This window comes from Dreissena polymorpha, chromosome 10 (assembly GCF_020536995.1).
Source record: "Dreissena polymorpha isolate Duluth1 chromosome 10, UMN_Dpol_1.0, whole genome shotgun sequence".
Lineage (NCBI taxonomy): Eukaryota > Metazoa > Mollusca > Bivalvia > Myida > Dreissenidae > Dreissena > Dreissena polymorpha.
The window spans coordinates 61,175,983-61,201,566 of NC_068364.1; the positions used below are offsets into that span (position 1 = coordinate 61,175,983).

Consider the following 25,584-nt stretch of genomic DNA (forward strand, 5'->3'; position numbering starts at 1 on the left):
TGATCGCTCCGCCCACTTAATCACGTGGCTCAGCGGGAAGAAAAACTAGACAAGCTAACACCAAAATGGCTACTTTGCCTATAGACTGCATATAGATTTACGCGATATTCCGGATGATTTTATGGACTTGTTTAACACCATATTACACTTGTAAAGGGGTTGATGCCATTTAGTTATTCTGCAAATGCAAAAAATATACGATTAAAGAGAACATCAGCTATTTATAACGGGTAAATCGGTACATTAAACACGCTCTCAAACGCTTGCGCGCTTACCGAAATCGAACCCGTTATTACGTGTAATGGTGGTATTTGTAATAAATTAACACTTCACCGGTATTTACCCGTGTTATTAACAAAATTATTACCAAAACATTCCCCCCTACCCGTGTATTTGACACGAAATAGCGCTTTATAACTGGGAATTCGGTGAAGTTTTACGCGCTTTCTGACGCCGGGTGGGTACCTCAATCCCACATGTTATTGCGTATAAAAGTGATATTAATCATATTAAACATTGCTTATGGGACATTTATCAATCACTATAATTTAAAGCGCAAAATCAACACAGAAAATTTGGACATTGTCTGATATAAAATTAGCGTTGTACTAAATGGAATACGATCAGGATATTATAGATAAATAAGGCTACCAATATTAGACGCTCGCGCAGGTACCGACTTCCCCGAAGTTACCGCATTTATTGGTTAACTAATATCAGTAATAATAACTCTTTTACAATAGCATTTATCGATACGTCTTTATTAAAATAATAACAAAATGGTTTTCACTTGTTTCTGACACACACAGAAACGCGATTTTTAACGGGGATTTCGTAAAGTTACACGAATTGGGTACCAAAATTCTCAACTATTTTACATGCACACGTGGCATATTACATACTTAATAATGCTTAGTTATGGCTTATATGACATTTCAAGTTTGTGAAATAAATTAATGTTCTATAAAGGGGATCTCGGTAATTCTTGAAGCTTCCACTCGCTCTTGTCAAGACCGCATTGCCGCGTTGGAAATGGTATAAATTTAATTCATCTAACTTATCTTTCTGGATACCAAATGTCAGAGTTGCATTAACTCTTTTTACACCTTTTTTGCCATATTTCATTTCCGTTTTTTAATCCGAACAAAATAAACGAAACTCGTTTAAAAAAAAAGAGATCTAGGCATTCGAGCTCCTAGTGGGGATTAAACGCGTTTATTAGTGACACCACATGAGTGCAAATGTGTACATACCGTTAATAAGATAATATATCACACGTCACCTTCAAATAACATGTATGATGTCAATTAAGTGCATTACTATCAGAGTAATAAACGCAGCATGAATTAGGCTTCATGTTGGGTTTTATTTCTCTTTAAGTAATGCAGATGAACCTCGCTTCTGACCTAGTAACTGATAAAACTATTTTAAAAAAGTGAAATATTATGTGATAATCAGATCGATAACATAAACTATTTAAAATCTGCTAGTATATCCGATAAAAATATATTATAATTGTCTTTGACAGTGTTGACGTTCAGTTTTTCGTGGTGACGACCGCATGTATTTATACATCTCTTACACTTCTCAAGATCTCTTTTCGGCTTTGGAAACGATATAAATTAAATGTCACCAACTAATCTTTCAGGATATCAATTGTCCGAGTTACATAATCCCCATTGACACCATTTAACCATTTTTAATCGTCTTTTTAAAGAGAAAAACAAAAGAAACTCGTTGGAATAAAAGTGAACCTAAACATGTAGCTTGTCTAGAAAATGGCGGACATGTCGTTGCTAACGAGTGCGCTCGATTAATCGATCGCTGATTGGTGGATCAATTCTAGTGGGCGGAGCGATCATAGATAAGGCGTCATGTCAATTGTTAATAAAACGTTGAGGGAAGATTCGCGACTCTTCCACAAGGGCATGTTCTAATTTCACGCCGAGTACGGGAAGTGGACTGGTCTTTTCACCAGCCTGTCCAGATTGTCCCAAATGTGTTAATTTACATATTAGTTACATCTTGTATAGGTATCGTGCATACAAATAACTTTATATTCTACAAAGTATAAATAAAAGGCTTTAAATTTACAGAACATAGAACTGTTCTGTTTAAATTTACCGGTCTTAATGACTGGCCGGCCCGCAGCGTGCCAATTGCGCTCCTAAATATTCATAATACTAGCTGTTGTTTTTCGAATTTATTTTATGTTTTCCTGGTGTGGGAACCCAACTAGAATGATAAAATTGAAATAAAATTAGAATAATGTCGCGTTTAATCATTTCCACGTGCTAAAAGATGAAACCATGCATATATATCACACGTGCTTAAGCGTCTAATCTTCACGGATGAATTATTTTATCGTGAGCTTGCACGTGATGTAGTCAATTGATCACATGCACTATTTAAACAAAAATCTGTACTCATAACTCCTGTAACTGATATAACCAATTTGAAGTGTTCCGTTAGAAAAGTCCCCCCCCCCCCCCTGTGTATAACAACATTTGAAAAGAACGTGAACTCTGCTTAAGAATTTCTCAGATATTTTCTAGCTAGAATGTTGTGGTTGCAAAATTTACGGTTTATATTTTAACAAACTCATGAAATATATCATTTAATAACAACAACATGCTCAGTCCATTACAGCAACAGTCTTGCGAATGCAAAACATTAGTTATGGTTATACACAATTATGAATTCATTAACATGTTATCAAAACTTTTATTTGTCATTTCATTTAAGTGAAAAAAATATACTCTTATACTCTCGATTTTAACATTCAGAAATTGTAGCTTGTCAGTGTACCTTTACTCTTCACATAAATCGAAAACAGAACTGGTAATTTGTCATATTCAATATTACTTGTCAGCTTCTGTAAAGGTTTGTTGAATACATCATGATGCCTTAACAATTTGTATTAGACATGATAATAACATTAAGTTAATTTTACGCACCAAAATATATTATCTAAAATAAATAAATAATAATGTTATTTTCATTAATCCTCCTTCTATGTCTATAAAGGCATAGGTCTCTGTAACGGCTATTTGATGTAAAACCTCAAAAATTGATGTGAAGCAGGAAACACACCATCAATAATTTTCAATGTCGTACTGGTCCTGGTAATAGCCTTCAAACAGCTGCCCATCAGCACCGTACTGGACAGAGGAAGTTGACCGAGAGTTAATACTGCTGTACAGTGTCCCAGACAACAGCTGTTGGTTGCTACGGAGATGACCCTGACCTTCACCTTGACCTACATTGTCCATAGTGAGGTCAGAAGGTTGCACAATGTCATTATTTTGTGCTTTCATGGAAACCATCATCTCTGACGAATTTGGATATGCTGGAGGCGACGCTGAGCGCTGATGGTATACATTCAAGACTCCAGTGTCCAATGCTTGACTTTGCGAACTAGTGTTGATATTGTGTAGCAAGTCCACTTCTGAAACGTTGTCTCTGAACTGGTAACTGGAACGTAGATTTTCCAGTTGTGAATGGATTTTCTGTATATCAGAGTTACTTGCTTGTACATCATCTGGCAGATCAATCACCAGATTGTCTGATTCATTGAAATTCCACTTTGTGGACATCCGGGTCTCTTGTTCTGACTGATGGTCAACATGGATTAGGTTTGCCAAGTGATTTGTGTTTTGGTAGAGAGCGGGCTTAAGCAAAGAAGTTTGCTCAGGGTGTTCAAAAGCTTCTTTAAGAAATATTCTAGCCTCCTTTGAGTTGGGATCAATTACCTTTGGCATATCTGACCTACTTTTTCCATACTTGGCGTAGAAGTCCAAGGCCTTAGCCTTTTGTACATTAGCATTACTGGTCAAACTTACTGGCACCGAGTGTTCAGCTATATACTTGTCCACTTCCTGAATGAACAGCTGCACCTGTCCCGGAACACTCACATCAACACTATTGTCAATGTTCAGACTTGAGTTTTCATCATTGGTTTGGGACATTGTCATAGGCAGGCTGTCATTCAGAGCTTCATAATCCCTAAGGCTACTTCCCATTGCTTTTCTGTTAAAACCTGTTCTATATTCATCACCATTCTCTTCTCTTGACATCATTACAGATGAATTCTTTCCACCATAAACATTATTCATCCCATGGTCCCGATTGTCAGAAAATACTAATATCTCCGACGGTAAGTGTGAGCTAGTGGCCCCATCTTTTGACCTTGTACTTAAGCTCTGCTCATACATGTCTGGATTGTCAATATATACATCAATTTCATTAGATTCTCCTGGAACACTAGGTCTCAATGCATCCATCAACTGTTTGACACTGTTGGGCTGGAGCTTATGTTTTGTGCTCAGGTGCAGCTTCATGTTTCCACGAGTTGTGCTCCTGTACTGACATTCAGGTTTTGGACACAAAAATGGCTTTTCTCCAGAATGAACTCGCATGTGGACCTTGATCTGAGTGCGTGTTTTAAATGACTTTGGACATTCCTGGCACTGAAATTTCTTTTCTTTATTATGCTTGTGAAACACGTGACTATTTAATGCTGTCCGTGTTTTAAACTTTGTTCCACAGGTGTCACACACGAATGGATTGTCTTCAAAATGCACAAGCTTATGTTCACGAAGCTGAAATTTTGTGTAGAACTCTTTCTTGCATAGGTCACATCTGAAAGGCTCCCAACCTTTTGGCAATGGTACACCATGTTTAAAGTATTTGTGATAGTGAATATAATAAATGCCACACTCCTTAGTTTTGTAGCCACAGATGTCACACATTTTGGAATCTTTGGTGGGTGAATTTTTGTCTTCAATATTTATATATTGAACACTGTCTTCCAGATCAATTTCATGTGTGTTAACAACATGTGTTATAGCTCGCTTGGCAATCAAGAATTCACGATCACAGAAACAACACCTGTACAGTTTTATATTGGTCGTTTTTGAGCCCTTCAACTCCAACTGCGCCACTTTCTCAGTCACAGCATGAGAATTATACAAGATGGAAGTTTTGTTAGCCGTTGTATCCACATGTCTACCTTGGTTGGCAACATGCCACATTTCAGTTGAAGAATGTTTGTTTGTTTTCAAGTTTATTGCAATTTTACTGCATGCTTCTGTTTTTCCTCCTTTTGTTTTACCAGAACTCTTGTCATCCTCAATTTTCATCATTTCTCTGATCTCCTTGCTTCTCTTCTTTGGGGGCTGCCTCATTAACACCTTGTCACTGATGTTAATAATTTCTGTGGTTAATTTTCTGCAAAGTAAAAACATGTTGGCTATTTTTCAATACTTTTACAGGCATTTTACAATACCATATCCATTTTAGATGTTAAGTAAAAACAAGGCTGTCTCCATCGGAAGACATATATCTCCGAAAAATGCTTTTTCGAAACCTAAACGCAGATTTCGAAACCTTAACGCGGACCCTTAGTTCAAGGTCAAGGTCAAAGAGGTCAGTATTTTTGTGCGTATGGAAAGGCCTTGTCCATATACACATGAATACCAAATATGAATGTTCATCTGAAGGGGCATAGAAGTTATGAGCATTTTTCAATACCTAAACGCATAAGTGTGACAGACAGACAGACGGACCGACGGACAATGCGGCTGCTATATGCCACCCTACCGGGGGCATACAAAAATCACAAGGTCTTAGTGGTGGTCAAAGGAGGCATATGCAAAGTATACACTACTGGTGCTAAATGCGGTGAAAGTTAACAACCGGTATTGGCCCTTAAAGGGACCTCTTCATGTTTTGGTAAATTGACAAAATAAAAAACGATTGTTTCAGATTCACACATTTTCGTTGTACATGTAGTTATGATATTTGTGAGGGAACAGTAATACTGAACATTAACCATGCTCTAAAATATCCATTATATGCATCTTTTGAGGATTTAAAAACCTGAAATTTATAAGGCGTTGCAACACGAAAAGATTGTCATTGTATGAGCACGGATGGCGGAGTGGTCTAAGCATTAGACTTTTACTCCAGTGGTCAGTGGTTCGAGCTCAGTTGAGGGTTACTTTTTTTACTTTCTTTAATTTTCTACTTGATTTTTACAGGAGCTTTTAAGGTCCAATGTAATATTTATCAATACAAAGCATTTAATGACACACACCAATACATGCCAAAATCTGTGAAAAGGCCCCTTTAACCATTTTATGCCTAGCGTCTAGAAAAAAGTCCTTGGTAAACAGCGTAGACCCAGATGAGACGCCGCATGATGCGTTGTCTCATCAGGGTCTGCGCTGGTTGCCTAAAGGAATTTCTGTAAGAAATATTCTGATTCAGAATTTCTGAATATAGAAATAAATGTACAAGACATCCCTAATTTTGGAAATAAATTGATCCAATTAAGAAGGATGGGAGAGGCTGTAGGCATAAATGGTATAAGAATCGTTAAGCTTCCTGGTCTTACTCAAACTTATTAAGCTACTTCTTCACCAGAGGGGGCAATCACGTGACAAACAAGATGGCAACGTCCATGCCGAGGCAGGTATTTTTCATCATTTTATACCCTGTATTACTTGTATTATTATTTTTTATTCAGCTCACTTTCCAGCCATATTGGGAAGAAAGTTACTGGCTTTTATTTCATAGTAATATTCCCTCTATATCACGACTTTACTCGGTGCAAAATTTCTTAGCGGGATGACCTAATTAGGGCTCCACTAAGAAAATTTGCGGGGAGTAGAGTCGAGTTATAAAGTGAATTTAAATATGAAATAAACTCTAATCACCTTTTTACTGATATGGCTGGAAAGTGAGCGTCATTTAAAAAATAAAAAAGTAATAAAGGGTATAAAACGGCAAGAAATAACCGTCTGGGTATGGATTACGCCATCTTGACTATCACGTGATTACCCCCTCTGTCACACATATTGATTTTTGTTAAAGCTGCCAAAATAATATGCTTAACTACAATATGTACCTTAATCTTGCTTTCTTTGGTGGTGAAGCATAACTCAGTTCATCATCTTGCTTATCCATATGGTTTTCACTGCTTACATTATTGCCCATCTGCCCAGGCTGGTTTTCATTTCCTTTGCTTTGTGTCCTTATAACCTCTTCTTTATTGCCAGTGTCTTGCTGTTTCTTATTATTGAAAAATACGGGCACATCTTTGTGCACCACTAAACATTTTTGTGGAGATGCCAATTGTTTATTAATATTAGGATGTCTACTATAATCTTTTGTTCCCAATGGAATATCATGCTCTTCTTGAGTAGCCATTTCAACGGCAGCCAGTCTATCATCCTGTCTGGATGTGACAGTATCAGTTTCAACAGTCTGATGTTCTTTAACTTTCATTCCCTTTGTTTTGATCCTTAAAGAAGGCACTTTAACATATTTACCACTAGTGTCATTCGACTTAGCTTTTTTCTGCGAAGCTACCTCCAGAATGCTCAAGTGTGTGAGACGTTTACGAAATCGTGTAGAAGGCCTTGTGACTGTCTGTTTCAAAGCCTTTATAGCTGGTGTTGTGGTAGCACTTTTTTTTTCGTTAAACATTTCATTTAGATAGTCGGACTTTTTAAGTTCATTGTCATCAAGAATACCACTTGCCAAGGGATCTGGCAGGTCAACCATCTCTGTGTATTCTTCATTTTCAATTTTTCTTTGATGTTCATTATCAGTATTGACTGCTGCCTTACTAGACAGATTGTCCTTGTTGACTCCTACAATGTGTTGGACATTTTCCAGGTTGTTCTGACATTCTAATACCTCGACAACCTTTAAAGCCTCAGTTAAAAGTTCAGAGCTACATGTAGATGCAGGGACGTTTGTAGTCCCTGTGCTTACAGTCCCTGGGGTTTGAACATTTACATTGCCGTCATTTCCACTTCCAGTATGACACGTCTCCTTGGCCAAGTCAAGCTTACCGTCAGCCATGTCAAAAGAGTTAGTGTTCCTTATCAATGTGCCTGACACATGTTTTCTATTGCGGCCTCGTTTTCGTATCGGAATATTGCTCTGTGAAGGATCATTTGTGACCCAGTCTATTTCCTGCATCTGCGATTGTGGATTTTCTGTGCTTGCTGCTTCAGCAATGCCAAACTCTTCTCTAGAAGCTACAATATTGTTCTCGGTCGATTTGATAGTCCCTGAAACAGATTGCTTGATAGACGTGTTATTTTCTTCACAAAAACTGTTTTCTTCTACTTGGACCTTTTGCACTTCCAACAAATGGTTATTTATTTTCTCAGAAGGTCCATTTGCTGCAGTCTTGTTTGCTAAGGTTTTGTTTAATTTCTGCAATCAAAACAGAAACATTTCTTAAATATTGATGAGACATTGAAATAAGCATATCGGTTATAACTGTATTGCTAAAATATAACAAACTACAAGTGTCAAGAAAGATTAAGATCATTTTATGTCTAGGGTGGTGTTAAAAGATGGCAGAGTGGAAAGTGGGATCAGTTGGTTGACATTATCTTATAGTTTGCTTAATTCAAGTTGTACATAATTTAAGTTACTGATTAAAGTTTTAAGCAATGAGTATTTTGTGTATACATGTAATTAAATAATTCCAGGCTATGTGTAATTTCAAATTATGTTACTCTTAATGTCTGCATTGACCTGTCAAAAGCAGCAGCAGATGGGAACCAAGGAGAAGAATGGAGCCCCAAGCTGATTGCATCCAGATCACACCAAGCAATTACAGCAAAGAGAGACTGGGTGCTGTACCTGTTTAGTAGTGGTTATGCGGTCTAGATGAATGACAGACTCCTGGTAAGGGCTGGCAATGATCAGGTGACCCAACTTAGCCTCTTTGCAGAAGTCATAGCAGAACCTTACTACACTGTCCATGCCAAATATCAAGGACAATCTGAAAACAAGAGAGACCTGGGTTGCTCACCTGTAGTCAACAAGAACTGCTAGTCTGCTACTGCTATGGTTTTTAAAACACTGTGCACAGCTTTGTCACAAGAAAATTAAGTAATATGCAACTTTAAGACATTATATGTTGATTACGTAAACTAACATTTAAAAGCATTAACAAGACAGACAGTCAGGAACAAGGAACAGAAATAATTTTAGGCAGCATTTTTTATTAATCCTTTGAGCAGTCTTAACAAGAAATCGTCCGAGACGGGTGATGCTCCCCAAAGTTTTTTTTGTCACAATATTGCACTATATTTTCAGATAAAAGGAAAAGTCTTGAGGGCACAGTAGTTGGGGGGATAATAATTTTTTTATAGAAAATTTCAAAGGGCCCTTACTCTGTAAAAAAATCATCCGACCAGAACCCGCTGATTATATGCACATCTCCTCTTGGTAGTGAAGCTTCCCATAAAGTTTCATTGAATTCCGGTCATTAGTTGCTGAGAAATAGCCCGGACAAGAATTACACTATATGTACAGTAAAAGGAAAATTTCAAAGGGCCATAACTCTGTGAAAAATCATCCGACCAGAACCCGCTGATAATATGCACATCTCCTCTTGGTAGTGAAGCTTCCCATAAAGTTTCATTGAATTCCGGTCATTAGTTGCTGAGAAATAGCCCGGACAAAAATTGTGCACGGACGGACACACGGACGGACAGACGAAGCGGCGACTATATGCTCCCCACAAAATAAATGTTTGGGGAGCATAATAAAGTTTTCTATATACATCATTTATTACATAACTAATACGTGGGAATTTGTTCTGCCCTTGAAACCCATGCTAAACAAGAAATGTGTTTGTCGGAAACACTATGTCCCCTTCTGCACCGCTTTGATTTTTTTTACCTTTGACCTTTAAGGATGACCATGACCTTGACCTTTTACCACTCAAAATTTGCAGCTCCATGAGATACCCATGCATGCCAAATATGAAGTTGCTATCTTCAATATTGCAAAAGTTATAGCAAAATGTTAAAGTTGGAGCAAACAAACAAACACACAAACCAACCAACAGACAGGGCAAAAACATAATGTCCCCCACTATAATGGTGGGGGACATAAAAATAAAGCAGAATATTATAGGAATTCGGTACACGGATAGACAAAGAAGATTTTTGTGAAATTATTTTGGAATCAGATCAGTAGGGTTGTATACACTTTCACTAAAGCCATATAAAGAAATAACAAGAGCTTGTCACAGTAGTGCCAAATCACCGCCGATATGTTTTTGCTTGTATGACAACTTTTTTTTTAAGAGAGTAGAATAATATTTGTAAAACATGGCACCTGTGTCATCTATTTATATTTCAAGGGTCAAATAGTTATATAGTGTTGGAGTAATGCTGTAGAGAATAAAATATATTTACTTTGAAATAAAATTAAATATAATTTAAAATTATAAATATTTAAAACATAAAAATAAAATTTAAAAAATAAAGGGAGATAAATCAAAACTATGGCCGAAAGAGTGATGGTTCATGTTCACTGCACTTCTCCTACTTGCCATCTGTTAATATTTCTAGTTTCAAGTAAATCCCTTCAGTAGATTTAGAGTTATGCTCTGGACAAAAATTTACTTGGAAATTAAATAAAGGGAGATAATTAAAAAACTAAGGTAGATAGAGTTATGGTTCTTAGTCACTGCACTTCTCCTACTTGCAATCTATTTACATTTAAAGTTTCAAGTAAATCCCTTCAGTAGATTTAGAGTTATGCTCCAGACAAAAATTTACTAAGAAATTTAATAAAGGTAATAATTCAAAAACTAAGGTAGATAGAGTTATGGTTCTTAGTCACTGCACTTCTCCTACTTGCCATCTGTTTATATGTCATGTTTCAAGTGAATACCTTCAGTAGATTAAGAGTTATGCTCCGGACACAAACTAACTTTGAAATTATATAAAGGGAGATAATTAAAAAACTAAGGTAGATAGAGTTATGGTTCTTGGTCACTGCACTTCTCCTAGTTGACATCAGTTTATATTCTAAGTTTAAAGTAAATCCATTGAATAGATTTGGAGTTATGCTCTGGACTAAGTTTCGGACGGAAAGACAGGCGCACAGACGGACGACCAGACGGGACCAATTACTATATCCCCTCCGAAAAAAATTGCTGCGGGGATAATAAAAAGAAATGTTTTCTTCTTTATGTTGTGACCATATTTGTTAAATCATACAAAATATTTATTGTTGCAATTTAGTTAACATCATCACATGTAATGATTATTTTGGTGAAATTATTTTGAAGTCCCTTCATTTTTTTATATAATTGTTTATAGACTAAAATAAGGAAAACTGTAACACTCATTGGGTGCCAATATTGTTAACGAATCAAAATCATTAACAGAAATTAAAAATAGGGTCACCATGAGAACATTTCGGTGAAAATATTTTGAAATCCTATTCCTGTTGTTTTTTTAGAACTTTTCAATGTTTTTATGGAGCTATATATGGAAAACTGCCAAACTCTAGACCGGCTATGTTTTTAGCTCACCTGAGCACAACGTGCTCATGGTGAGCTTTTGTGATCGCTTTTTGTCCGTCATCTGTTGTGCCTTGTGCGACATAAACATTTGCCTTGTTAACTCTATAGAGGCCACATTTATTGTCCAATCTTCATGAAATTTGGTCAGAAGATTGGTTTTAATGATATCTTGGATGAGTTCGAAAATGGTTACGTTTGCTTGAAAAACATGCTTGCCAAGGGGCGGGGCATTTTTCCTTATATGGTTATATATGGCTATAGTAAAATCTTGTTATAACTCTAGAGGCCACAGTTATTGTCTGATCTTCATAAAACTTGGTCAGAAGATTCATCCCAATAATATCTTGGACGAGTTCGAAAATGCCGGTTGGTTGAAAAACATGGCCGCCAGGGGGCGGGGCATTTTTCCTTATATGGCTTTAGTAAAACCTTGTTAACACTCTAGAGGCCACATTTTTTTTCCGATCTTCATGAAATTAGCTCGGAAGATTTGTCCCACTGATATCTTTGATGAGTTCAAAAATGGTAACCTTTGCTTGAAAAACATGGCTGCCAAGGGGCGGAGCATTTTTGCTTATATGGCTTTATGTGGCTTTAGTAAAATCTTGTTAACACTCTAGAGGCCACATTTATTGTCCAATCTTCATGAAACTTTGTCAAAAGATTCATCCCAATAATATCTTGGAAAAGTTCGCAAATGATGCCGGTTGGTTGAAAAACATGGCCGCCAGGGGGCGGGGCATTTTTCCTTATATGGCTATAGTAAAACCTTGTTAACACTCTAGAGGCCACATTTAAGGTCCAATCTTGATGAAATATGGTCAGAAGATTTGTCTTAATGATATCTTGGATGAGTTTGAAAATGGTTTTGTTTGCTTGAAAAACATGGCCTCCAAGGGGTGGGGCATTTTTCCTTATATGGCTATATAAGGCTATAGTAAAATCTTGTTAACACTCTAGAGGCCACATTTATAGTTTGAGCTTCATGAGACTCAGTCAGAAGATTCATCCCAGTAATTTCTTGGACGAGTTCAAAAATGATGCCGGTTGGTTGAAAAACATGGCCACAACGGGGGCGGGGCTATTTTCCTTATATGGCTTTAGTTAAACCTTGTTAACACTCTGGGATCACATTTATTTTCCCATCATCATGAAACTTGGTCAGAAGATTTGTCCCAATTATATCTTGAATGAGTTCGAAAATGGTTTTTGTTGCTTTAAAAACATGGCCACCAGGGGCGGGGCATTTTTCCTTATATGGCTATATATGGCTATAGTAAAACCTTGTTAACACTCTAGAGGCCACATTTATTGTCCAATCTTCATGAAATTTGGTCAGAAGATTGGTCTCAATGATATCTTGGATGACTTCGAAATGATTATGTTTGCTTGTAAAAAAATGGCTTCCAAGGGGCGGGGCATTTTTCCTGATATGGCTATAGTAAAATTGTTAACACTCTAGAGGCCACATTTACTGTCCGATCTTCATGAAACTTGGTCAGAAGATTCCTCCCGATAATATCTTGGAAGAGTTAAAAAATGATGCCGGTTGGTTGAAAAACATGGCTGCCAGGTAGTGGGGCATTTTTCCTTATATGGCTATAGTAAAACCTTGTTAACACTCTAGAGGCCACATTTATTTTCCGATCTTCGTGAAACTTGGTCAGAAGATTTGTCCCAATGATATCTTGGTGAGCGATTTTGGGCCTTTCAGGCCCTCTTGTTCAAAAAGGAATTAAACAGTTCAGGGATATAAATTTTGGAACTTTTGCTTATAAAGAAATGCAGCCCACCTCCTTTATTTTTATGGTCCACACATTTAAAATATGTCCCACCCTTTTTGTCACACTTTCATTTGACAAAATTCTTGGAAATACAGACACGTCCATTGTGTTTTTGTTGACAATTTTTAAGAGGAACACAAATAATAACTAGGTATTTGCATAACCTTATTTTTAATAAAGAATACCAGTATACTTCATGGAAAAAAATCTTGAAGGATGCCTTTAGTGGAAACAGCACATTCATGTCACTTACATTTTACATAATTTAAACCCCATAATTTTTCACGAAAAACGTCACCATGCCCTTTTCATGCCCCTGGCATTTTTTAAGTCTGACTAAATCCTTAATTTAGACCAATCTAGAAAAAAGCCACCATATGAACATTTGTTTGCCCCCCCCCCCTCCGATCAAATTATCTGGGGTATATTGTTTTTGGCCTGTCTGTCTGTCTGTAAGTCTGTCATTGTATGTGTCTGTCATTGTATGTGTGTCTGTCCCAAAACTTTAACCTTGGCATTAATGTGTATCTCATGGAGCTGCATATTTTGAGTGGTGAAAGTTCATGGTAATCCTTAAATTAATTGGAATAATAAAAGAATCTCTACAAAGTCAAAGTCACAATATCAAATTTTACAGTTAATTAAAACACGAGCTGTGTTTGTGAAACACAATGCCCCCTAATGCGCCACTTTGAAGCCATATATTTGACCTTTGACCTTGAAGGATGACCTTGAACTTTCATCACTCAAAATGTGCAGCCCCATGAGATACACATGCATGCCAAATATCAAGTTGCTATCTTCAATATAGCAAAAGTTATGACAAATGTTAAAGTTTTCGAACGGACAGACAGACTGACTGACAACGGACAGACGGACGGACCGACTGACGGACAGTTAAAAAACTAGTATATGCCACTTTTTGGGGGCATAAAAACATGGAAAGTGAGTATGAAGTTAATATATTAGGTAATGAGGAAGTTAAGGGAAATGTAATGTTTTTCGAAATTTTGACCATAAGGTATAGGTCATACAGGGGTCAAGGTCAAAATATATGCGTCAGTAGAAAGGTCTTGTTCATTGGGGGTTTGTGTATAATTATGAAGTGAATCGGTTTACTAACAAGAATGTTGTGGGCAATGTTATAGTTTTCAGAAATTTGGACTATAAGGTGAAGGACTGAAGGTCATTGAGGGGTCAAGGTCAATAACACATATGTCAGAAGAAAGGTCTTGTTCAAAGGGATGTTGTGTCCAAATATGAAGTGAATCGGTTTACTAGTAAGAAAGTTATGCGCAATTTTAAAGTTTTCGGACAGACTGACTGACAGACAGACAGACAGACTGACGGATTGAGGAGTCAAGGTCAAAAACACATGTCAGAAGAAATGTCTTGTACAAAGGGATGTTGTGTCCAAGTATTAAGTGAATCGGTTTACTAGAAAGTTATGGGCAATGTTAAAGTTTTCGGACGGATGAACACACTGACTGACGGACAGTTCAACTGCTATATGCAACCCTACCAGGGGCATAAAAATAATTGAAAAAGCAGGGAGCTGGATGATGACTTACCACAATAGCTATCCCTGGAACCCTGGTACACGACATAATTCTTACATCAACTCACCTGTATATCTGCTGTACATTTCCCACAGATAGGGATATAAATCCATGATATATGAAGTTGATCATGGTCTCTACACTGGCCTTAGTGATGCCCTCTGGAAGCACAAGCTTCAACTCAGCGTTGCTGTAGTCCTGGCCCTTCTTTTGCAGTTCGGGGCTTGCAGCAAGGAGTACAATCTTGTGTGCCTATAACAATAAAACCTGATTTGATTTAGACGAGGTTTGTTCTGAAATTTTCGTGCAATACAAAAGTGTGAGGCTTTTATATAAATGGGCTAGGCTCTGTGAAGATTAGCCTGTGCAGACTGCACAGGGACTGTCAGGGACAACACTTCCTGCTTTTATGGTATAATTTGTTTGCAGAAAATCTCTTCTATGCAAAAATCCAGTTAAGGCAGAAAGTGTCGTCCGTGATTGCGGACTGCACAGGCTAATCTGGGATTAATAAAAAAAACTTTTCAAATGCACTGAATATTTTTATTTACACTTCATGTATTGTAACTACCAGCACACAACTAGTACATGTAATAGAGTTTTATAGTTTCTGTTTATTAATATTTTTTAGGCATTAGCTAAGTGATACAGTAACATTCCATATCAGGGAGTTGAGATGACCAATTATTGGGCTATATTCAGATGGTAAGCAAAAGTCGTGTTCTGAGAAAACTGGGCATAATGCATGTGCGTAAAGTGTCGTCCCAGATTAGCCTGTGCAGTCTGCACAGGCTAATCAGGGACGACACTTTCTGCTTTTATGACATTTTTCATTTAAATGAAGTCTCTTCTTAGCAAAAAACCAATTAAGGCGGAAAGTGTTGTCCCTGATTAGCCTGTGCAGACTGCACAGGCTAATCTGGGACGGCACTTTACACACATGCATTATGCCCAGTTTTCTCAGAACACGACTTGCATAATGACACAGTAGTCCAATTATTTAACTTCAAATCCATACACTAACAACCTTAGATGAACGAAAAGACCGATACATGTGTACAGAATCTACTTGGGTATTAATTGCAATCAATTATAAACACTAAAAGCTGGCATGATAAATATGCCCTAGTATTGATGAAAAATAAACTGAAACTCAATTCCTGTACCTTGACATATCCTTCATCCAAAAACAGAATAGCGTCACAAAATTTCTCTTCAGCTCGAAGTTGAGACAGGACTTTTAACACTGAGGATCCAATATCGTAGTCGTTGTATGTTTTCTCTGTGACTATCGGTCTTTCAGTTTGTGTTGGGCAAGGGTTGTAGAACAGAATGCAAGGATCTTGATCCGAAGTCCGCAAGTCCCCAACAAGATTTTTGTACCTCTCTGCCACTTTTGTACCAAGCAGGGAACTGAGTTCATCTTTTGCCTTCACAGGTACTGTTTTCTTTTGCAGAAGTGGCTTTTGAGCTTGTCTTATTTGAATGTTACGATTTATGCTGCTTATTGGCATAGTATGAACCTCTTTTTGAAGTGGCTCTTCAGTGTTTTCATTCTCTTCATCCATCATGTTCAATGGCTGATCAATATGGAGTTCCCTTTCAGACAAGGCAGACATTCTCGTTGCCTCGACACTTTCAGGGTCCTCTCTAGTTTCTCTGGATGAGTTCTGCATCATTTGACTCAGCTGATTCTGAGCTATAGCCTTTTCAAGCTTTGACTTATACACAGGACCAGCTACCAGAGGCTTGGCTTGCATGCCAGCCAATGAAAACAAATATCCTGATTCATCTTTCCTATCACTTTCTGAAAGCACTTCATGTTCTCTTATCGATGCTGAAATGTATGCACTGCTATAAGCCTGACTAGAGCCAATTTTACCAGCCCTGCCCATTGACATATCAGCTGATAAATCCTCTACTGAATATTCATTCAAGGGTTCTGTGGCATGCAGGTCTGTCTTGTATGTCTGTCTCCTGATGCTAGCCTCTGACACTATCGGGTACACATATCTCATGGGATCCTTACTATTGCTGCTGTTTGCTGTTAGTTTGGCTGCCAGAAGGGGAAGATTGGCAGCCAATTGGCCAAGTCGAACTGGGATGTAGTCTGTGGCCCCTTATAAGAATAAACAGTAAATTGATAAATTATTACTCACAGTTTTAGCATCTTTTCAGTTAAGACAGTTCAGGTTGTTTTTGTATGTGATAATAAAGGAATAGTTCTTATTTGTTAAATGACTGAACACAAAGGAAAATCAAATCTATGTTGTTAATAACTTAATTATTAGTATAGTAACACATAAACAGCAATTTATTTCGAATTAAACCATCATAATTATAGTGGTTTAATAATCAAATTTCAATCTTATTGTTTCACTATTGTTCTGTTAAAATATGCTACTTAAAGGTACCAGACCCAAAGCAAATTACATGTATCATTAAGTGCTGTACCCATTTAATCATTAATCATTAAGCACTAATGATATGGAGCAATATGATTTTTATTACCTGATCAGTAAATAAAATAAAAACGAATATGTCATGTCCCTTTTGTTTGCAGTATTAACCCTTTACCACTTAGATACATATTTATATACATACATATATATACACACATATTTTGAAGCATTTGTAGTCCATTAGAAAGTTACATTTAATTTAAGACCTTTCTTACTAGATTGAAGTTTTAAAGGCTTCAATTTCAACCTTTAGATACTGATGAGCAGTAAACAGCATAAAACAGATTGAGAGTTATACACGGGCTGTTCTGGTTTTATGCTGTTTTGTTTGTACATAGCTGTTTTCACTTTGCTTCTGAGTGGGAAAGGTTTAAAATGATCAACTTACATAGATTAAAAAGGAGTAATTTGTAAAGTAACAAAATCCTGAACTCAAGAGAATTTCAAATCACTTAATAATAAGTATGCTTACACATAAACTGCACTTTATTTCAAATTCAACCATCATACAAATAATTATTAATTATTCAAAATTCAATTTTATTGTTTCACTTTTTCTCTTTTCAATTTTGCTAAGCACCAGACCAAAGAAAATTAAAACAGAGAGCTGTTATCATTTAATCATTAAGAAGAAAGAACATAGAGAGATTTGAGTACATGTATTACCACATGATTATGAAAGAAAATTACTTTTATACATTAAATAACATTAGGTAACATTAAATACAGTTCATTTGTTATTACACAATAGGCATACTTTCAAATTTGCTATTCAAGATTGTCCCACATAAATCATAAGCTACTAACCAAATGGTACAAGTGCTATTTGCTGTGCTCTGCACACGGCAGGCTGGTAGCGTTCATCTGCCTGCAAGGTGGCTGACTTGCTCAGATTTTGAGGGACACTTCCAGGACTCAATGAACCTAGACATGGGATGAACAACAGTATAATTGTTGGACAATTAACATTTCATATGATTGTGTGAGAATACTTTTTTTAGTTGTTAACAAGAACAACCTAAGTTAATAGTGTTTTGAACACATTCAACTGGCATCCCCGCTGTGAAAGGGTTTGTGACACAGAAAAGTATACTTATTATAACATTTTTTCATAATCAAAATGGACCACTGAATGTTACATTTAAATCGCATAACACAGCTCTCCTTAAAGGACTCAGGGGCGGGTCAGCCGATAGATGCATTCGGTAAGACGCAGTCGGACCTGTAAATCAACTCTGAATGCATGTACACACATTTAGTAATACACAATGCACTCAGCACAGCACCTGGAGCTATTAATAAGCAACCTTAATATAACAGCTGATTCTTTATCAGAACAAAGGAAGACAAACAGAAACATCCAATACAATTTAACTATGTGATCAATCAAACCATTAATTCATTATGAAAAGTAGGTAAAAACATTTTAAATGAGAGTAATTTACATTAACACGTGCTATTAAGTGTGACAAAGATATTTGTCAATTTTCAGGTGGTCTCAAAAGGCTTATGTGAGATTTTTATCTTATATTTGATGCAGCTTAAATCGTACGAAACAGTTCCCAATTATCAACTTTTAAGATAACTTTGTCAAAATGGGTGTACACCATATATATTTTTTTTTCTGATTTCTGCAGAATCCTTACTATTGAGAAACAGTGTAGTTCCCTGTGAGGTAGCCTGGTACATGGAGGAAGATACAGCAGGCTGGGAACTGAGACCAGAGCCGTACACCGCAGCATAGGAAACTCGAGCATTCTCCTGACTCTGGGGTAGCATCTGCAGTCCTAGATCACTAGAAATATACCAGCAACATGAGAGTGTAACAAAACTATAGTTGACAAACATTAACGAACGTTACCACACATACCTAGGCTAAAAAGCTCTGAGTCTGAAGCTTTACAAAAATAAAAAACATATTAAATCTAAGTCATGGTAAGAAAGGCTTTCGTGGTGCATAACTGGTGGCACATGTATTTAAGATTTAATTGAAACTGACATTACTATCATTAAAGAAAATACAATGTTTTTCAATAGGTGGGTAGAAAATACAACAATTTCCAAAACAATATTTCTAGGCTATAGGTAAAAGACTACCACTGAAATACGATTTCAGATTTAGAAGGATTTCTAGTTGTTTGATTTTTATTGACAGCATTGCATTTTTCTACAAATAACAACATTTTACAAAAGATTTGCAGTTATAAAAACATACACAAGAATAGAAGATAATATATTTAAACAAAACTTACTAAATAATAAAATATATTATTAATTGATTATCTTTACATAGTTTGAAATGATGCTAGGGTTTTCATAAGGGCTGTCCTAGAACTAACCAAATCTCAGCGCAGAAGGTGTTTAACCCTTATCCTATAAGAAGCAAAGTGAAAATGGCTCTTGCAACCAGCATAAAACCAGAACAGCCTGCGAGAAACTCGCAGTCTATTCAGATTTTATGCTGTTTGCTGCTCATCAGTAACTAAGGGTTGAAAATGAAGCCTTTAAAATGTGAATCTAGTAAGAACGGGTTTCAATTAAATGTAACTTTCTAAGGGACAACAAATGCCTCAAAATACGAATCTAAGTGGTATGGGTTTAGTTAAATTATAATGCTAGATATTTAAAACCCTTTACACACTATCGTAAGAAATATCATTTTATTGCCATGTACCTGAATAAGAGTCTGAATTAGAAAGGAAACAAAGTATTAAAGCCACCTGTGACAAGCAACCAAAGCCAGGCGCTTCTCACCTCTGCTGATGAGAGAAGGTCGGCAAGTCTCTAGACAGCGACTGCATGAAGTGATCCCCAAGACTGGCATCCCCCTCGGAGTGATCCATGTTGACAGTTCCTATCTGCAGAAAATCTTCAATGTAACAGTTCCACTGGTCAGACTCTATCATCAAGTTGTAATTATTGTAAGAAATAATAGATATAATAAATTAGCTTGGTCTAAAATATGTATACGATTTGAAAAATACATACCGGTAATTTAAGTTTTATTTCAGTTTTCTCTTGTTACTAAAATGTGTCTTCCGACTACTCATTTTTGGCAATGTACTTCTAAATGTGTTTTGTTATTTTCATTTTTGGTTTCTGTTGAAAGGTGGCCAATAAATAACAATAGATGTGTTTGTCAGAAACACAATGCCCCCTACTGCGCCGCTTTGAAGCCATATATTTGACCTTTGACCTTGAAGGATGACCTTGACCTTTCACTACTCAAAATGGGCAACTCGATGAGAAATATCAAGGTGGTATCTTCAATATTGCAAAAGTTATTGCAAAACTTTAACCAAGGTTTAAGTTTTCCACAGAATAACAGATAGACAGGCCAAAAACAATATATCCCCGATCATTCGATCCTAGAGCATAAAAAGGGGCAATGGTGTATTAGGGATGAACTGCGACATTAACTTTTTTTATAATAAAGAAGTCAAGATGAAACAATCTAATAACTCTTTTAAAATTCTGAAAGATTTACCTCCTCTTGTCATCATAAATGAGTCAACAGCACTATGAACAATTAACAACAGTACCTTGAATATCCATGTAAAATCTTTGATGGTTATCAAGAAATGCATTATTTATTGAAAATTCAACAATTTACAATTTTCTTTGAGTTCAAACAAGTATAGTAAATTTCCTTTGGAAAAACACTTAAATATGGTAACATGTTTTTTTTTCAAGAAATTCACCTTCTTTAAGTGCAAATAAAAACTGCAAAACACAGATGTTAAACAGAACAGAACAGATGACAAAGCAACCATTATAGTTTGGTAAAGTCAGGCCCCGTGTTCACAAAACATTTTTTGCAATCGAAAATCGATTTTACTTGTCATTGAAAATGGATTGCCATTGTAGTTGATAGGCAAAATCAATGTCAGTTTAAATCGATTTTCAATTGCAAATTCGTTTTGTGAACACGGGGCCAGGCTTAGCAAACAATAGTTTTTTAATTCATGCTGTCATTTATTTCAGCTTGGCTAAAAGAGCTCTATTAAAGATAGAAACCATTCAACGCTCATCCCACTAAATATAGACAATTATAAAAACAATGGAATGTCCATCTTTCTTGATGGTATTTATCTACCGAAGCTACCATGTTATAATGATGAAATCATGAAGTAAAAATGCACAGATTGCAATAAAAAAAAAAGCAAGCCCTAGGATTGGGATTTGAGTTCACACGTACAAAAGTCTATGTTTTCAATGAACCGTTTACAATACTACAGTCTCCTTAATAACAGTGTGTACAAATATAGCGGTACTTTATGTATATTTCATTCATATCAATTTTACGACTACACCTGATTTTCCAGCACCACCTAAAAAAGGTACATGAGGGCAAGTTTTTAAAATAAATAGTTTTTTGATCGTTTCTTAAAACAAGCATTAAGCAACCTTTTTTTTTCTTAAGTACTTATAAAACTAGAGCTTTGTCACAGATGTGACGAATACCCCAAAATTCCGCATTGACACAGAATATTTTGCATGTTGTCTTCACAAAAAACAGCGGACACCATGCTGAATGTTTAAAATGCACTTAGTGACCCCGTTTTTGACCCGGCATAGCCCATGTTCGAACTTGACCTACACATCATCTAGATACAACTTCTTACCAAGTGTGGTGAAGATCAGATGAAAACTATTTGAATTAGAGAGCGGACACCATGCTGAGTGTGTAAACCTTACTAAGTGACCCCATGACCCAGTTTTTGATCTGGCATGGCCCATGTTCGAACTTGGCCTTCAGATCATCTAGATAAAATTTCTGACCAACTTTGGCAAAAAACGGATGAAAACTACTTGAATCAGAGAGCGGACACCATATGCTGAATATTAAAAAACACACTAAGTGACCCCATGACCTAGTTTTTGGCCAGGCATGGACCATGTTCAAACTTGACGTAGAGATCATCTAGATAAAACTTCTGACCAAGTCTGGTGAAGATATTGGATGAAAACAACTTAAATAAGAGAGCTGACAACATGCTGCATGTTTAAAACACACATATAACTGTGATATAGTTATTGACCCGGCATGACCCATATTCAAACTTTATTTAGACATTATCTAGATACAACTTCTGACCAAGTTTGGTGAAGATCTGATGAAAACTACTTGAATTAGAGAGCGGACACCATGCTGAATGTTTAAAACGCACTAAATGACCCCGTGGCCTAGTTTTTGACCTGCCATGACCCATGTACGAGCTTGGCCTAGACATCATCTAGACACAATTTCTGACCAAGTTTGGTGAAGCTCGGAAGCAAGCTACTTGAATTAGAGAGTGGACACCATACTCAATGTTTAAAACGCACTAAGTGACCAGGTGACCTAGTTTTTGACCCAGCATGACCCATATTCGAACTTGACCGTCATGAAGACATCATATAGATACAACATCTGACCAAGTTTGGTGAAGATCAGATGAAAACATCCTGAATTAGAGAGGGTACACTTGATACAGACTGATAGACAAGTTCACTCCTATATATCCCCCTTAACTGTGTTTGTGGAGGTATAAGAATAATTTATATTATTTTTAAAGGGGTCTTTTCACGGTTTGGTAAATTGACAAAATTGAAAAAAGTTGTTTCAGATTCGCAAATTTTCGTTTTAGTTATGATATTTGTGAGGAAACAGTATTACTGAACATTTACCATAGCCCAATATAGCCATTATATGTATCTTTTGACGATTTGAAAACCTAAAAATTATAAAGCGTTGCAACGTGAAACGATTGAATACTTTGGACAGTTCTGTTGTTGTCGTTTAAATTTACGAAACTACGAAGATTGCTTATATAAGGTATAAAATATTTAACCTGTGTATACCCGGCGGAATAGCCGAGAGGGCTCATGCATTTTTACTTCAGACTAACTCCAGGACCTCGGGGGTCACTGGTTTGAGCCCTGGAATCTGCTACTTTTTTTCCCTTTTTTAAATTTTATTCTTGATTATTTACTGGAGCTTTTAAGATACAATGTTTACATTTACCAATATAAATCATTTAATGACAAACTTCAAAATATCTGTGAAAAGGCCCCTTTATTTCCATCTACACATTAAGATGCCCTTTTAAAGAATGAGTTAGAAAGAAAAATATATTTCTTCATTATTCTTATTAAAAAAAAAGAGCCAAAAATTAGATCTACAGGAGCTTCATAATGAATCAGAGTACTTATGTGTCTCCATTGGGTTCTACACAACTATATAGCCTTTTTATTCCTGAAGGGTAGAAGACAGAAGTAGGTATAGTCTACATTTCTAATAGAAGCTATAAATAGACTGATACTGACTATATGACACACATAGCCAGTTTCAATCATTTAGATATTTATGTTGTTTTTCTGTATTGATACAAACTACTTAATATACTCAAATATGTATCTCAGTTCCTGTAAGTTACTGGTCAGCGTTATTAACTTTTGCATTCAACAAGCGGATATAAAGTATAATGTTAATGTCGCCATTGCTAAAACCAAAAGTGGAATACCATTAGAGATCAAGCAAAATAGAACTAGTAGGAAGGAGTTTTCACATGAAAAGATGATGCAAACCATATAATAAAAACACAGTTTTTAAATAAACCTTACAGTCTTATTGCAGTTCTTAAACGTTCGCTTATTCGTGTATGTAAAGAAGGAATATTAGCTATAGTCTGTCGTCCATCTTGAAATTCGACAAGTGCGCGTTGCAAAGGTCATGGTCTTTTAAGGTGTCGCTTCTCAACAATAACAAAGTGACGTATCGATATTTCGGTATGGTTTGCTCCCTTTGAAAAAGTAATCATTTTGAATTATTTCCCTTAGACTATTGCAGATTCTGAAACACAGTTGGATGTGTCGTTGGCAGCGCACTCAATCAATCCGACTGCGACATGACACTATTTACCAGCAAATACAAACTCAAAACAAATAAATTTTTGGCGTTTCGACTCGTCGAAAATAATGGAACTAATTGATATTCACAGTTTTGATTGCGAAATCGGCTTTTAACGACATAACCCTGTGTTTATCGATTTCATACACGTGTACCGATTTACACGTTCATTATTGAATGAGTACATTCCTCAGGTGGTTAGCGTGCGGCTGTGATATTAATTAGTAACAAGAAATATCTTTTAAAAAGATATAGGGCTTTGATTGTGGTCGGTGTTGGTGAACGATTAAAAGTTATATCTATGAGATCAAAGATAGCGAATGCCTTTTTTTCTGCTAAGTTGTTAGCTACATCACACGCAAATTAATTACAGGGTGTTGGGGCAGATTTCGTGGTTTATATCGCTTTATTAGATATTATTGATTAGATATCTATATTGACAGAATAGAAAACCACAAGATGAATGAAAATAAATGAAAGCATAATAGGTCAGCCGACAACACACGAATCATCCGTACATATTTTATAATTATTTATACGCGCGTTCTTCGAACAGACCTGTTTTTGTGGTTTGTCGGACAATGTTATTTGACTCCATTATTAATACATGTAGTATCGTGAATCATCGTGCTCATGCTTAATAAATCGATTAATACGTTTGCATATTGTTAATTAAATTAATCAAAACTGGTAGTTATCATGCAATTGTTGAAAGCACATTAAGAATCTTTGATTGACATACCATAATAATATCAGCGAATATCTTCATTTAATATCTTTCTTATCAAAATAAACATCAAGTGCACATAGTTTACGCGATAGCCTTTATATAACAATTTCTGTAACTGACCGCAAACTGGCCTTGATACCTTGCGGGTTGGATTGCAATGCATAAAAAGAGGTTACGAATCCACTGCAAGAACGACGGCTTGTTAAAAGCTTTATAAATTAGCATGTTGTACGGTCAATTTCGAAAACAATTTTACATATTTTCGTCAAAGCGTATATCATGATTGAACAAACAATACTTATGTGATCTAAAATTTATGAGAACACAAATATAATGCAATGTCGTAGAAATTACCAAATCTGTTAGTTACGGAATCCGGATAGTGCAATCTATAATCTCGAAATTCTTTCATCAAGGGCGACACTTAGACACACGAAGCGATACTTGATATTTTTCTTGACAGTCGCGGCAATGCCTTTCCATGGGGATAGATTTTTTTACCTCTGTGACCTTGACCTTGAACTTTAGGTCAGCTTTCACTTGCAGGTTTCGAGATCTGCGACTGCGATTCTAAAAAGGTCATACATACTGTTTCCCTTCAGATATTGCTTTCATAGTTGGTACGCATGTGTATCTGGACAACACCTTTCCATGCGAATGAAATTTTGAACTTGGGGTCCGCGTCCAAGTTTCGAAATCTGCGACCACGATTTAAAAAAAGCTCATAACATCAACGTCCTTTCAGAAATTGCTTTCATATTTGGTACGCATGTGTATTTGGACAAGACCTTTCCATGCACATAA

The 25,584-nt window shown here is 36.3% G+C and overlaps 1 protein-coding gene across 3 annotated transcripts; it reads right to left on the reverse strand.

Annotated features, from left to right (window-relative positions):
* Positions 1-2,604: 2,604 nt before the first annotated feature.
* Positions 2,605-23,887, reverse strand: LOC127847712 (uncharacterized). 3 transcript variants are annotated; one of them, XM_052379798.1, is made up of 9 exons: positions 23,765-23,887; positions 19,913-20,016; positions 18,805-18,953; positions 17,966-18,082; positions 15,863-16,815; positions 14,764-14,948; positions 8,668-8,809; positions 6,911-8,232; positions 2,605-5,229 (listed from the first exon to the last, which is right to left on the reverse strand). In XM_052379798.1, the coding sequence occupies exons 2-9, from the start codon at positions 19,999-20,001 to the stop codon at positions 3,096-3,098; spliced, it is 5,091 nt and encodes a 1,696-aa protein (XP_052235758.1). In that variant the 5' UTR covers positions 20,002-20,016; positions 23,765-23,887; the 3' UTR covers positions 2,605-3,095. The 3 variants fall into 3 exon arrangements, with proteins under 3 accessions (XP_052235758.1, XP_052235759.1, XP_052235760.1); XM_052379799.1 differs by having other exon boundaries at positions 19,913-20,027; positions 23,765-23,862; XM_052379800.1 differs by having other exon boundaries at positions 19,913-20,012; positions 23,765-23,853.
* Positions 23,888-25,584: the final 1,697 nt, after the last annotated feature.